Consider the following 14,718-nt stretch of genomic DNA (forward strand, 5'->3'; position numbering starts at 1 on the left):
CAGGTATAATTTTCTAGCCATTGCAGTGACATGTTTACAAACAATTCTGACCTGGAACTATTATTGCCATTCCTTCATCCTCTGTGGGTCATAAACTTGGGACTCTCGTCCGAACAGTACAGAGAGGGTACCAAATCACAAAGACAGCAGCGGTTCAAGAAGGCTCAGTCCTGTTATTTTGAAGTAAATGGAAGGTTGAGGTTCCAGTCACTGTTGTCTTTAGTTTGTAGCTTCCAGCGATTCAACATCTTCTTTGACATTGCACCAAACGGCATCATGAGAAATTGCCTGGATATGCGTGTTCCACAAAAAGCAAGACAAACCCAATATACTCAATGACTGCCCTATCAGTCTACTCTCAATAATCAGCTTGCCAGAGGCAACTCAGGATAGCCAATAACTGCTGGACTTGCCAATGATGCCCACATCTCATGAATAAAAATAAACAAGGAATATATAGGGTAGATTGGGAGCTACTATTTCTGCTGACAGGTGAGTCTAGGTCAAGGGATTTAGTAAAATACTCTTCTTTTTGTGCAAAAGATGATCGAAGTTTAGCACTCTTGCAAAAATAGCAATTGCTGATAACCAATTGTTAGTCTTAGAAGGGAGATGAATAGATGTTGCACAAGAATATGAGGGTATATAAAGGGTAAAAGGGTATTACATTGTAAAAAGAATTATGATTAATATTTTTCTCTTGACAAAGTAATCCTGCTCGTTAGCATTCTGTCCTTTACAAATGCTGTAACCTTGTGGAAAATGGAAAGTCAGTGTTCTGGTTCTCTTGTTGTCTATAGTTTTGGCCTCCTTCAGTTCAACATATTCTTTGACATTGCACCAAATTGCATCTAGTCAACAACACGAGAAATTGCTGAAAATGTGTTGCTGGAAAAGCACAGCAGGTCAGGCAGCATCCAAGGAGCAGGAGAATCAACATTTCGGGCATGAGTCCTTCTTCAGGCTCATGCCCAAAATGTTGATTCTCCTGCTCCTTGGATGCTGCCTGACCTGCTGCGCTTTTCCAGCAACACATTTTCAGCTCTGATCTCCAGCATCTGCAGTCCTCACTTTCTCCAACACGAGAAATTGCCTGGGTATGCCCCGTTCACAATAAGCAGGACAAATGCAACTCTTTCAGTCTACTCCCATCAACAAATTAATAGAGGGTGTTGTCGATGGTGCTACCAATCAGACCTATGCACCAATAACCTTTTTAAAGATGCTTGATTTAAGTTCTGTCAGGTCTCATTACAGTTTTAGTCAGAATATAGGCAAAAGAGCTCAGGCCCAGAGATGAGAGCAACTGCCTTGTACATCACAACATTTGACCAAGTATGGTATCAGTGAGCCCTGGTAATATTGAAGTCATTGGAAATCAAGGAAGTATATTCTCAAATACTGGAATCATTATGTTTGGGTCCAAATCTTAGAATTTCCTCCCTAACCACACTCTTGCTGTACCGTCACATATGGAAGAAGGTAAATCCTACATTTGCTACTTGCTTTTTTGAAACAACTGTACCAGAACACTGTTAATATACATGCATTCCACTGCTTCCTTGTTTGTAAAAAAATTATCAAAGGTTCGACAAGCGTATTTTCAAAATGTGAAGTAACCCGAAACAAAATAATCCCTTCCTACCAACAAACAATTATAATCATCAAGTTGTAATTGAATTGTTACGATTGTATCTATTAGGTTTCCATTTATAAAAGGGATTATAGTCAAAATACCAAATAGAGTTCTTTAAAATGATGAAAGGGTATGATTAAGTAGACATTAGGAAAATGTTTCCATTTATGAAGAGGCCAAGATTGGTGGTTTTAAATATGGAATAGTCGCTGGTACTTGAAACAGGGAATTCAACTTTTTATTTGATTTACCCAGAATGTTGACTTGCTACCACATGGATGCAAATAGTGTTGCTACATTTAACAGGAAGCTAGATAAACCCAAAGCAAAAGGAATAGAGGGTATGTTGATGAAATGAAATGAAGAGCAACAAGAGGAGAGTTTTGTGGAGTATAAACACTGGCATAGATTAGTTGGGCTGAATGGTTTGTATCTGCAAAACATTACACTTTATCCCATAACAAAGGACTACCTCTACTCTCGGATACAGACTGTGCTGATTGAGGTAAAAGCATGAATTGTTTAATGGAGTTTCTGCTTACTTCACTGTTCTTGTGTTGTACACTGTGGTCTGATTGCAGCCATAGATTAGGGCAGTAATCGCAGAATTCACTTTAGAATAATTATACAGTAACCATAACTCCCCGTTTCAAACAGTATCACGCTTTTTTTTTAGAATAATGAATTTCTCTGGGAATTATATGCAAGGCTGATGACTGGAAAAGAAAATGTTAAATGCATTTGAAAATTATTAAGGTAAAAATCATCAGAGAAATATTTAAAATGTAATTCATTCATTTTACTTTTAAAAAGTTCTGGACGAGTGAATTGATAACATTAATTGCAATGTGCTTATGAATTGTGATTTCTTTATACTGAATACTGATTCGGTGCTTACCTTTGCATAAGTCAAAGATTTGAATCAGAGTTTCTTGAACTTTTTAAGAGCAGTTGCTAAATCCTGCAAGGTACTTATTGAACCTTGATGCACATCTCTATTTATTTCACAAATGGATGTTCTGGTGATTATTTTTCTGTTAGCTTTGGATGCTGCACAGAAATATTTCTGCAGTCCTCCATTAAACGGTGAACCTGTTCAAATAACATTGAAGAAATGTGCAGAGACCAGTTTCTACAAAAATAGTGACCTCCTCCTTTAAGATACCCCTCCCCCCCCCCCCCCCCATTTACCTCAATGACAAAGCGTTTAGTAACTCCTAAGATCTCCTTTGATGTGGGTGATGATGTTTTCGTGCATTAATGTTGCCGTGGTTGAATTTCAATGAAATGTGTCAACAAATATTTGTGATGTGTCTGGTTTGAGATTACAACTTGTTTTAATTTGGAAAAATTTCACATGATATTAGTTTTGCTGTCATAGTGCCCCACTCTGTGTCCCCACCGTATGCAGTTCGGGTATGGCATAATGTTGAACTATTCTTCCATCACCTTCACCTCCGTGCCCATTTCTTTGGGCAAGAGTCCTCTCCCTATCCCATAGATGGCTTCACCCACTTCCTACACTCTCCTTCCACCTGGACCCCTCCCTCTGACCTTTTTCCTGCAGTTGACCTGTTCATTGAGAACTGTTGACGTGACATTGGTCGCCTCAATTTCTCTGACCCTCGCATCTATTCCAGCCAATCCTCCTGGGAACTGACTGTGTTCCATGCTCTCAGATCCAATCCTGACTTTGTAATTAAGCTTGCCAATAGGGGCGGAGCTGTTTTTGTCTGGCCGGCTGACCTTTACATTGCAGAGGCTGAGTGCCAACTCTCAGATAACTCCTCCAATCTCCCCCTGGGCCATGACCCCATGATGGAACCTCAGGTTGTTGTGTCAGCTACAGTCAGCAACCTCATTTCACCTGATGATCTCTCCTCTGCCTCCAAAATCCACAAACAGACTGCTTGGGCCTGCTCCTGCCCCACAGAACTCATCTCTTCCTCCTTGACTTGGTCTTTTCTCCCCAGTCCAGTCCCTGCCCACTCACGTCCGCGATTCCTCAGAGGCTTTGCACCAGTTTCGGAATTTCCAGTTTGCAGGTTTCAGCAGCCTCCCCTTTACCATGGACGTGCAATCCCTTTAACGCATCCATCCCCCACCAGGATGGTCTCAGTGCTCTCCACTTCTTCCTGGAGCAAAGGCCTGAACTGTCCCCACCCACCACCACCCTCCTCCGCTTGGCTGAGCTTGTCCTTACCCTGAACAATTTCTCTTTTACCTTCCCTCATTTTCTCCAGGTCAGAGGGGTGGCCGTGGGTACACGCGTGGACTCCAGTTATGTCTGTCTCTTTGTGGAGTATGTGGAACATTCCTTGTTACAATCCTATTCCGGCTCCCAATCGCAACTCTTTCTCTGATATATCGATGATATCGTTGGTGCTACTTCCTTCTGTCATCTGGAATTGGAAAAGTTCATCGTTTCCGCTTCCAGTTTCCACCCTGCTCTCACTTTCTCCTGATCTATCTCTGACTCCTCGCTTCACTTCCTGTTTCCATTTCTGGGGATAGACTGACCACTAAGAGAATGAGAAACCCACTGACTTTCATACCTACCTGGAATTTGCATCCTCAAATCTGTCTTCCTGTAAAGCCTCTATTCCATTCTCCCAGTTCCTCTGTCTCCATCGCTGTTCCAATGATGCCAACTTTGACAAGGGACCCTCCGACATGTCCACCTTCTCCTCCAACTGAGGATTCCCATTGTTGTTGGCAGAGCCCTCAACCTGGTCCAACGCATCTCCTGCACTTCGGCCCTTACCCCCTCTGTTCCCTCCCACAACTGCATTAGGGTCACCCCTGTCCTCACCTACCATCGCACCACTATTCTCATCCAGAGGATCATTAGCCACCATCCCCGCCACTCCAGCAAGATGCTACTGCCAGCCTCATAATCCGCTCCCCCCCTTGTCAGCCTTCTGCAGGGACCATTCCCTTCTGGACACCCTGGTCCACTCATTCCCCCACAGCCCCAGACCACCTTCCCCTGCAACCGTTGAAAGTGTCACACCTGTCCATTTATCTCCTCCCTCCTCAGTACCCAAGGGCCTAAACACACCTGGCAGGTGAAGCAGGACTTTACCTGCACTTCTCATAATCTAAAATTCTGCATTCACTGCTCACTATGTGGTCTCCTCTACATTGGGGAAACAAAGTATAGACTAGGTGACTGCTTTATAGGACACCTTATTAGATTAGATTACTTACAGAATGGAAACAGGCCTTTCGGCCTCATAATCCGCTCCCACCCTTGTCAGCCTTCTGCAAGGCCCAACAAGTCCACACTGACCCGCCGAAGCATATACCACTCAGTCCCATGCTCCTACATTTACCCCTTCACCTAACACTACGGGCAATTTAGCATGGCCAATTCACCTAACCTGCACATTTTTGGACTGTGGGAGGAAACCAGAGCACCCAGAGGAAACCCACGCAGACATGGGGAGAATGTGCAAACTCCACACAGAGAGTCGCCTGAGGCGGGAATTGAACCCAGGTCTCTGGCGCAGTGAGGCAGCAGTGCTAACCACTGTGCCACCGTGCCGCCCTTATGTTCTGTCTGCAAAAAAGACCCTGAGCTTCTAGTTGCCTGCCACTTCAACGCACCACCCTGTTCCCTGGCCGACATTTCTGTCTCAGGCTTGCTGCAGTGATCCAGCAAAGCTCAATGCGAGCTGGAAGAACAGCATCTCATTTTCCACTTGGGAACCCTGCAGCCCTCTGGATTCAATATTAAATTCAATAACTTTAGAACTTGAGCTCTCCCATGTCCTTATCCCAACACCCATTCACCAGGCATTGTTGACACGCAATCAGTTTTTTACATGCAACCCATTGTTAGTCATTAACAACCCCCATTAATAGCTATTCACTCTTTTAGCCAGATTGTTATCCATACCTTTGTCCAATTCTTCTCTCTTTGGGTTCTATCCCCACATATTGTTTACTCCTTACTTCTCCTATAAATTGACATTTCCCTAGCTACCATTAGTTCTGAGGAACAGTCACTCAACCCGAAATGTTAACTCTGATTTCTCTCCACAGATGCTGCCAGATCTGCTGAGCTTTTCCAGCAATTTCTATTTTTGTTTCTGATTTACAGCATCCACAGTTTTCTCGGTTATTTACAATAGAAGGTATCATCAATGTGAAAGAAAGGACTTCATTAAAAAGACATAGTTACATGGAGGTCAAGTTGGAAACTAAATAATCAGGTACGTGTGATTGTTTTTAAAAGGATAGGCAGGAAGGGAAATGCAATGGGGTAGTTTTGCTCATATGAGATAGAATAAGTACAATTGCAAGAAATGGTCTCAGATCAAATGATTTAGGATCCATGTGGGTGAATGTAAGAAATAACAAGGGGGAAGGACACTGGTGGAAGCAATTTATAGACTACCTACCAATGGCTTTTCTATAGGACAGCAAATAAATTGGGAGGTAATAAGGGCATATACCTACGACAGTATATTAACCATGGGTGACTTTAATCTTCATGTAGATTGAGAAAATCGAATTGGCAATGGTAGCCATGATGAAGAACTCTTAGAGTGAAATTAGGATAGTTGCCAAGAAGAATAAGTTGTAGATCCAACCAAGGATCAGGCTATTTTGTATCTGCTAATGCATAATGGGGCAGGTTTAATTAATGGTCTTGGGGTAAAAGATCACCTACAGAACAGTAACCATAATATGGCAGGATTTAACATTTTGTTTGAGAGTGAGAAATTTGGGTCACAGATAACTGTATTAAACTTTGAAAAAGGGGAATTACATGGGAGTGAGGGCAGAGTTGCCTGGTGTGGACTTGAAAAGGAGTTTAGCAGAAAAGATAGGTTAGGAGCAATGGTAGATGTTTAAGAAAATTATTCAGCATTCACAGTACAGATATATGCCAGTAAGAAAGAAGGATTCTAAGAAGGAAATAAACCAACTCTGGTTAACAACGAAAGTTAAGGATAGCATCAATTAGAAAGAAGAAATATGCAATGTGGCATAAATTAGTGGTAAGCCAGAGAATTGGGAAAGTTGTAAAAATCAACAAAAGAAGACCAAATAAAAAGAGAGAGAAAATAAAATGAGGGCAATCTAGCAAGTGTTATATGAAGGACAGTAAAAGGTTCTTTAAATGTATAAAAAGAAGAGAGAGGCCAAAGTGATGACCACAAGCCCTTTAAAGAATGAAGCTGGGGAAATAATAATGGGGAGCCATGAAATGGCAGAAGAGTGGAGTAAATACTTTGCAATAGTCTTCACAGTGAAGGATACTCATAACAGCAAAAACACTAAATAAACATGAGCTAAAGGTGGGAAGGGAAGAAATTCAATAATTATCACTCGGAAAAATGTCATAGAGAAACCCACATGGATGTAGTTACCTTCCAAGAATGCTTAGATTCCAGCAAAGTTCTGGAGTATTGGAAAATTGCCAATCTAATAACCTTATTCCAAAAGGGCAGAAGTCACAAGACGATTAGTTGTAGGTCAGTTCGTTTAATGTCTATCATCGAAAAAGTGTTAAAGTTTTATTGTGATAGCAAAGCATTTAAAAATAGACAATAAAATGAAGCAGAATCAATGAAGCTTCACAAATGATAACTCATGTCTGACACATTTATTAGAGTTCTTTGAGAAGATATCCAGCAGGATATGTAAAAGGGAAACCAGTAGATGTAATATATTTCGATTTCCAAAATGTGTTCAATAATGTATAAGGCTATTTAATGAGTCAAGCGCCTATGATGTTTGGTGAGTATATTAGCATGGACAGAGGTTTACAGGGTATTAAAGACAGCCTTTGCCACTGTCCTTCAGTAAAGAGGAGTACTGCTTTATCAGTCAAACAAAGGTGGTAAATGGTAAACAGTAAGAGGTTACTTTGACCTTATACTATAACATTTTATGGAATCCAAAGTCAATGTTAAGGATACCTGGACCATTCCTTCTTGACTATATAACATACAGTGATCTCTGATCGGGAGCCAGAACACACTTCAGGATGGTGATGTTGTTGTCTGAGCCATTGTCTGTTAGATACAATTCCATGAATATAATTATGTCAGGCTGTTGTTTGACTAGTCTGTAAGACAGGTCTCCCAATTTAGTCATATTGGTAGACAGCCAGATATTTGTAAAGAAGACTTTGTAGGGTTGACAGGGTTGAGTTTGTCATTGTTGGTTCCAGTTCCTGTGTTGATATAGGATATTTATGTGATTTTAGTGCCTTTTTTAGACTTTATACCATTTTGAAACAATGGAGTGGCTTGCTCGGCCATTTCCAAGCGTAGTTGAGGATTAACCACTTTGTTCTGGGTATGGATTCACTTGTAGACACCTGCACTTAAGGATATTAGTGAACCAGGTAGATTTTTTACAATCTACAGTGGTTACATGGTCAACTAGCAAGTCTTTTATTTCAGATCTTTTTGAATTCAAGTTTCACCATCTGCCACTGAGATTCTAACCTGTGTCCCAGAACATTAGCCTGGGGTTCTGCACTACTGAGTCACTACTGCCTTTTGAGTCAGTGCAGTTGGTGAATTCCGAACCTTCCGTCAGAAATGCACATTTTCAGAGTTATTGTACTTTGAATATTTGCTGTTGCACCTTTGATTGCTTGGAGCTAAAGCTCTGTAATTCTCTCCCTAAACTTCTCGACCTTGATCCTTCTCCATTAAGGTTGTTCTTCAAACTCTCTTTGACCAACCTGACCTAATGTTTCTTTATGTGGATCGATGTCAATTTACCTCCTGTGAAGTTATTATTCATGTTAAAAGTGTTGCATAATTTCAAATTCTCCTTGTTGCCATTGATGAATTTAAGAAGTAGATAAACAAGACTGAGAAAATAGAATGATACACTGACACGTATGAATTAAAACTTTGTTGTAAACTAATGACTACGTGATACAGCATGAAAATTAACAAAAATTGGCTTGCTATATTTGACACAGAAAATGTGTTGCTGAAAAAGTGCAGCAGGTCAGGCAGCATCCAAAGAGCAGGAGAATCGACGTTTCGGGCATGAGCCCTTCTTCAGAAATTCGTCGATTCTCCTGCTCTTTGGATGCTGCCTGACCTGCTGCGCTTTTCCAGCAACACATTTTCAGCTCTGATCTCCAGCACCTGCAGTCCTCACTTCCTCCTTGCTATATTTGACAAACAGCATTCCTTCACTCAGCACATACTAATAGACTTAAGATAATTCACCAAATGTTGGGAAGGATTGTGATTTGTGAAAGAGCAAATAAAGATTCTATTTAGTTGGAAACAAAACAGAAATTGCTGAAAAAACTCAGCAGGTCTGGCAGCATCTGTGTAGTTGGGTCTAGGGTAATTAAAATGTTTGCACGTGCAACATTAGGCAAGAATATTTTCAGCTTTGCTATTATCCTGTGGAGATGTGGGAAGTCTCTGGGAAGAAAATATAATTGGAAGGAAGACTTGCATTTTATTTGTACAGTGTCTTTCAGTTGGCTGAGCTATTTTCTTCACCTGGACCTTTTGCTCCCTCTCTCCCTGCGATCTTTCAATCTGTATACTGAGAGGTCTTTCTGTTTTCAAGATCAGCTGTATCCACAGATCTCCAATCGTAGGGTTAACTATCACATTTCTCCTTGTAACTCTGCCAGACTCATGTTAACGTTTGCAGCAATTTCTGTTGCGGTGTGTGTGAATTACATGATGTCACAAATAAACTGGGCATTCTTTTGCTGAAGCGATTTGCAAGCCAAATGAGATCTCAAACCCATAAGTGACTCACGGACAGATGGAATTCATCCAGAGTAACTTGTGGGAGTCTTAACCTATCTTTTAATGTTTGATAAATAGCAGTTGTCATTGGGGAGTCAAGTACTGGAGAAGTTCTGTTTTTTATGAACAAGTTAGTAAAATGAGTTACAAAAATAGCTCATCTTGTCAATCAGTAATGAACGGTGAAGAAAGTTGTACTTTTTGCTGGGAGTGTCTGTGCATGTTCACTGTCGTCTTACCTGATTTTTGTTTCGCTGTGTGTTGCAAAATTACTTCTGCTCTCCTTTCAGGACAGCAACAACAGCTGCTATGTTGAGGATTTTAGCTGTCAATCTTATCAAGCTGAATGAGGGAATCCACCTTGGTCACCTGACTGATTAGAAATGGACCAAGTTCAAGGTCCGAACGTTACATTTTGATGCCAACACTTTGCTCGTCCTCTTTTCAAGTTTAGATTTCCAGGGAAGAGCAAGACACTCAACCAGCTGCGAAAAATGAAAGGTTGGTGCCTTCAATTTTGCATGGAAATTCTGTTCATTTCAAATGGATCTTGTTTATTCAGGTTTCCTGCCTTGTCAAACTGTGATATATTTAATGACAACTTGCTGAATAGTTTGTCAGTGAAGAACAGTTATAAACCTCATTTAATTAACATCCAACATTTCAAAGAAACTTTTCATTTCTGTTTTATTTTCAAACTGTCCTACAGATAAAAAGAACAGAGATGGGGAAGCGACAAGTTCAAAGGTTGGTAATGATCATTTTCAATTTTTTTCATTTTTGAATATGGTCAAATGTTTTGCGAGATGGTCTTATAACTCAATTTATAAGCTGCATTTTGTTAGTTCAGAGATGGGGATCTAGTTGTTCAGCGTTCTGATTGGTCTAGCTTCATGTCAGTCTTTTGTTTTTATTTACTGGCAGTGTGAGTGTTCTCTTAATAATTTTATCCTATGGCATTTTTTTTCAGAGAAATAAGTATTAATGTTACAGCAATTAACAAACGATCTGCCGATGGAATGTACCTTCATTCAAAGGTCAGAGAGAGAGATAGGCTTAATGGTAGATGTCTTTTTCCTAGGATTGGGACTTCAAGACTAGGAGCCACATTTTTTAAGGTGAGAGGAGAGAGATTTTAAAAAGACATGAGGGACAGACTTCTTACGGAGAAGGTGCTTTGTATGTGGAATGAACTTCCTGAGGAAGTGGTGGATGCGGGTACAGTTACAACATTTGAAAGACACTTAAATATATACGTGAATAGGAAAGGTTTGGAGGGATATGGACCAGGAGCAGGCAGGAAAGACAAGTTTAGTTTGGAATTATGTTTGGCATGGACTGGTTGGACTGAAGGGTCTATCTGTACTGCAAAACCATGATTCTATAATGGAGGTGTCTTACATGGAGCATTGTTATTTATAATGCACATTGTACTGTACTAAAATCAGGTTCGTTTGTCAGAATTTAGCGTTGCTTTTCACTATTACCCAATACAGTTTGGTTTAATCTCCACAAAACTACGTTCTGGAATTCTGACTGAAACACAAACAGAAATATATCTGTTTTAGAAGAGATTTATATTTATATAGCCCATAAGATGACCCAAAGTGATTTTCAGTTAATAAAACACTTGTTGAACTGCAGCGATTGTAATGTAGGAGACACTGCAGCCAAATTATAGACAGTAAGCTCCCAAAAATTGGAAAGTGATTGTGACCAAATCATCTGTTCTTGTGATATTGGTTGAGGGATATATATTGACCAAGTCTTTGGAGAGACCTTCCCTGTTCTTTTGCGAAATAATGAAATAGGACATTTTAAGTCCATCTGAGAATGCAAATGGAGTCCCAGTTTAATGTATCATCCAAAAGAGTGTATCTCCCAGAGTTCAGCACACCCTCTGCAACATGTTAAATGTTGCGCTTCATACGGACTTGGAGCCTATGAATTTCTGAGACAGAGCTGAGATTGCTACCTACTGAGCAACACTGCAAACTGAGATACCCACTCATCAAATTTCTGGTCTCAACTCGACAACAAATAGTTATTAATGTGATACTGCTAGAAAGCCTATGCATATTTGCTTATTTGGAAACATTAACATTGAAGCATCAAGTGAAGAGCAAAGAAAAACAACTCTGAGAAAGAATAGATCCTAATTCACTGGTACCATCTGCCATGGAAGGAACATCCCAGTCAAGGACAATTAATCTTGGCATCACATGTCATCTTGGCACCATCTAACCAAGATTCAGTACAGGTTTAGCATAAGTTCTTTACTTTTTAATTTTACCCCTCCAGGAATAAAGCCTAGTGCTTTGCTTGCCTTTGTAATGGCCTTCAGAACCCGGGAAGCAACTAAGAGTCATAGATAAATCTTTAATGTGACATCCCTTCATTCCTCCAATTAGACTTGCACCTCCATGATCGCCAAATGTACTACATTTATCAGCCTTGAATTTCATTTGCCTATTATCCTTCCACAGTGCCTGCTACAGCTGTCTGATTTATCAACATATGTATTGTCTAATGTTCCAGATTCTCCAGGAACTATGAAATTTTGAGACAGGAGGTTTTCCTTGGTGCCCAAGCTTTCACTGGGAGGAGATAATAATAAAGTTGCCACAAGGGGCAGCACTTCCTTTTAATCTGCATTTGGACTGCAGAGTTTCGATTTGCTTTCATTGGCAAACGATATAATGCCGGTCATGACCTCAGTCCATCCAAAAATGTTTTCCAGACAATGAATGAGTTTTGAAGCACAGTCGTTGGTATAGTGTGGAAATATAGCAATCAACTTGTGCACAGCAAAATGTCACAATGAGCACTGACCAGATAAAGTATTGATTAAGGGAGAAATATTGGCCAGGACATCACTGCTCCTTTCAAAATGGTGCTGAAGGATTTTTTAAGGCCACTTTACAGGGCAGATTTGGTCACAGTTAAATGTCATATCCAAAAAACAGAAACACTCACAGTACAGCTCTCCCTCATTAGTGTAAATAGGGAGACAGAAACACTGACAGTTCTGCACTCCCTCATTACTGTATATAGGGAGTCAGAGATACTGACAGTACGGCACTCCCTCAGTACTGTACAGGGAGACAGAAACACTGACAGTACAGCTCTCCCTCATTAAAGTATATGGGGAGTCAGAGATACTGACAGTACGGCACTCTCTCAGTACTGTACAGGGAGACAGAAACACTGACAGTACAGCTCTCCCTCATTAAAGTATATGGGGAGTCAGAGATACTGACAGTACGGCACTCTCTCAGTACTGTACAGGGAGACAGAAACACTGACAGTACAGCTCTCCCTCATTAAAGTATATGGGGAGTCAGAGATACTGACAGTACGGCACTCCCTCAGTACTGTACAGGGAGACAGAAACACTGACAGTACAGCTCTCCCTCATTAAAGTATATAGGGAGACAGAAACACTGACAGTACATCACTCCTTCAGTACTGTACAGGGAGACAGAAACACTGACAGTACAGCACAATGTCAGCACTGTGCTGCAAGTCTGAGTTGGCTTCGGTGCTCAAATGTCTCAAATGCGACATGACTGACATTGGGAACATTAACACATAAGTAATCAAACTTATAGCACATCAAACATAGAACGTTACAGCGCAGTACAGGCCCTTCAGTCCTCAATGTTGCGCCAACCTGTGAAATTAATCTGATGCCCACCTAACCTACACCGTTCCATTATTATCCATATACATACCCAATGCCCATTTAAACGCCCTTAACAGCAGTGAGTCTACTACCGTTGCAGGCAAGCCATTCCATGCCCCACTATTCTCTGAGTAAAGAAACTACCCTGGTATATGTCCTAACTCTATCACCCCTCAATTTAAAGCTATGTCCCCTCATGTTAGCCTTCACCATCCATGGAAAAAGACTCTCACTGTCCACCGTATCTAATCCTCTGATTATCATATGCGTCTCGATTAAGTCACCTCTCAACCTTCTTCTCTCTTACGATAGCAGCCTCAGTTCCCTCAGCCTTTCCTCCCAAGACCTTCGCTCCATAACAGGCAACATCTTAGTAAATCTCCTCTGAACCCTTTGCAAAGCTTTCACATCTTTCCTATAATGCGGTGATTAAAACTGCATGCAATACTCCAGATGCTGCCTTGCCAGTGTCATGTCCAGCTGAAGCATGGCCTCTTGGCTCCAAAACTCAATCCCCCTACCAATAACGCCAACACACCATGTGCCTTCTTCACAACCCTATCAACCTGGGTGGCAACTTTCAGGGATTTATGCACCTGGACACTAAGGTCGCTCTGCTCATCTACACAGCCAAGAATTTTACCAGCAGCTCAATACTCTGCATTCCTGTTATTTTTTCCCAAGTGAACTACCTCGTTGTGAAACTTGAACGGATTCAGAAAAGATTTACAACGATGTTGCCAGCTTTGGAGGATTTGAGCTGTAGGGAGAGGTTGAATAGGCTGGGACTGTTTTCCCTGGAGCGTCGGAGGCTGAGGGGTGACTTTATAGATGTTTACAAAATTATGAGGGGCATGGATAGGATAAATAGACAAAGTCTTTTCCCTGAGGTTGGGGAGTCCAGGACAAGAGGGCATAGGTTTAGGGTGAGAGGGGAAAGATATAAAAGAGACCTAAGGGGCAATTTTTTCACACAGAGGATGGTATGTGTATGGAATGAGCTGCCAGAGGATACGGTGGAGGCTGGTACAATTGCAACATTTAAGAGGCATTTGGATGGGTATATGAATCGGAAGGATTTGGAGGGATGTGGGCCGGGTGCTGGCAGGTGGGACTAGATTGGGTTGGGATATCTGGTTGGCATGGACGGGTTGGACTGAAGGGTCTGTTTCCTGTACATCTCTATGACTCCATGACTCACACTTTTCCGCATTAAACTCCATTTGCCACTTCTCCGCCCAGCTCTACATCTTATCTATGTCCCTCTGTAATCCACAACATTCTTTGGCATTATCCACAACTCTGCCTACCTTAATGTCATCTGCAAATTTACAAACCCATCCTTCGACGCCTACATCCAGATCATTTATAAAAATGACAAACTGTAGTGGCCCCAAAACAGATCCTTGCAGCACACCATTGGTAACATTTCCCATCAACCATCAGCCTCTGTCTTCTTTCAGCTAACCAAATTCTGATCCAATTCACTAAATCACCTTCAATCCCAAAACTCTGTATTTTGTGCAATAGCCTACCATGTAGAATCTTATCAAATGCCTTACTGAAGTGCATATTCACTACATCAACCGCTTTACCTTAATCCACCTGTTTTGTCACCTTCTCAAAGAACTCATTAAGGTTAG

At 41.2% G+C, this 14,718-nt stretch overlaps 1 protein-coding gene across 1 annotated transcript in view; it reads left to right on the top strand.

The window, feature by feature from the left end:
• The first annotated feature begins 9,788 nt into the window (after window positions 1-9,788).
• The window catches only part of LOC132816664 (solute carrier family 15 member 1-like), a 57,115-nt gene continuing 52,185 nt past the window's right edge, over window positions 9,789-14,718 (top strand). The window contains exons 1-2 of the mRNA XM_060826518.1: window positions 9,789-9,891; window positions 10,100-10,137. Of these exons, the coding sequence (XP_060682501.1) occupies window positions 9,885-9,891; window positions 10,100-10,137 (45 nt within the window). The 5' untranslated portion in view covers window positions 9,789-9,884. The remainder of the gene's footprint in view (window positions 9,892-10,099; window positions 10,138-14,718) is intronic.

Source organism: Hemiscyllium ocellatum, chromosome 6 (assembly GCF_020745735.1).
Source record: "Hemiscyllium ocellatum isolate sHemOce1 chromosome 6, sHemOce1.pat.X.cur, whole genome shotgun sequence".
Lineage (NCBI taxonomy): Eukaryota > Metazoa > Chordata > Chondrichthyes > Orectolobiformes > Hemiscylliidae > Hemiscyllium > Hemiscyllium ocellatum.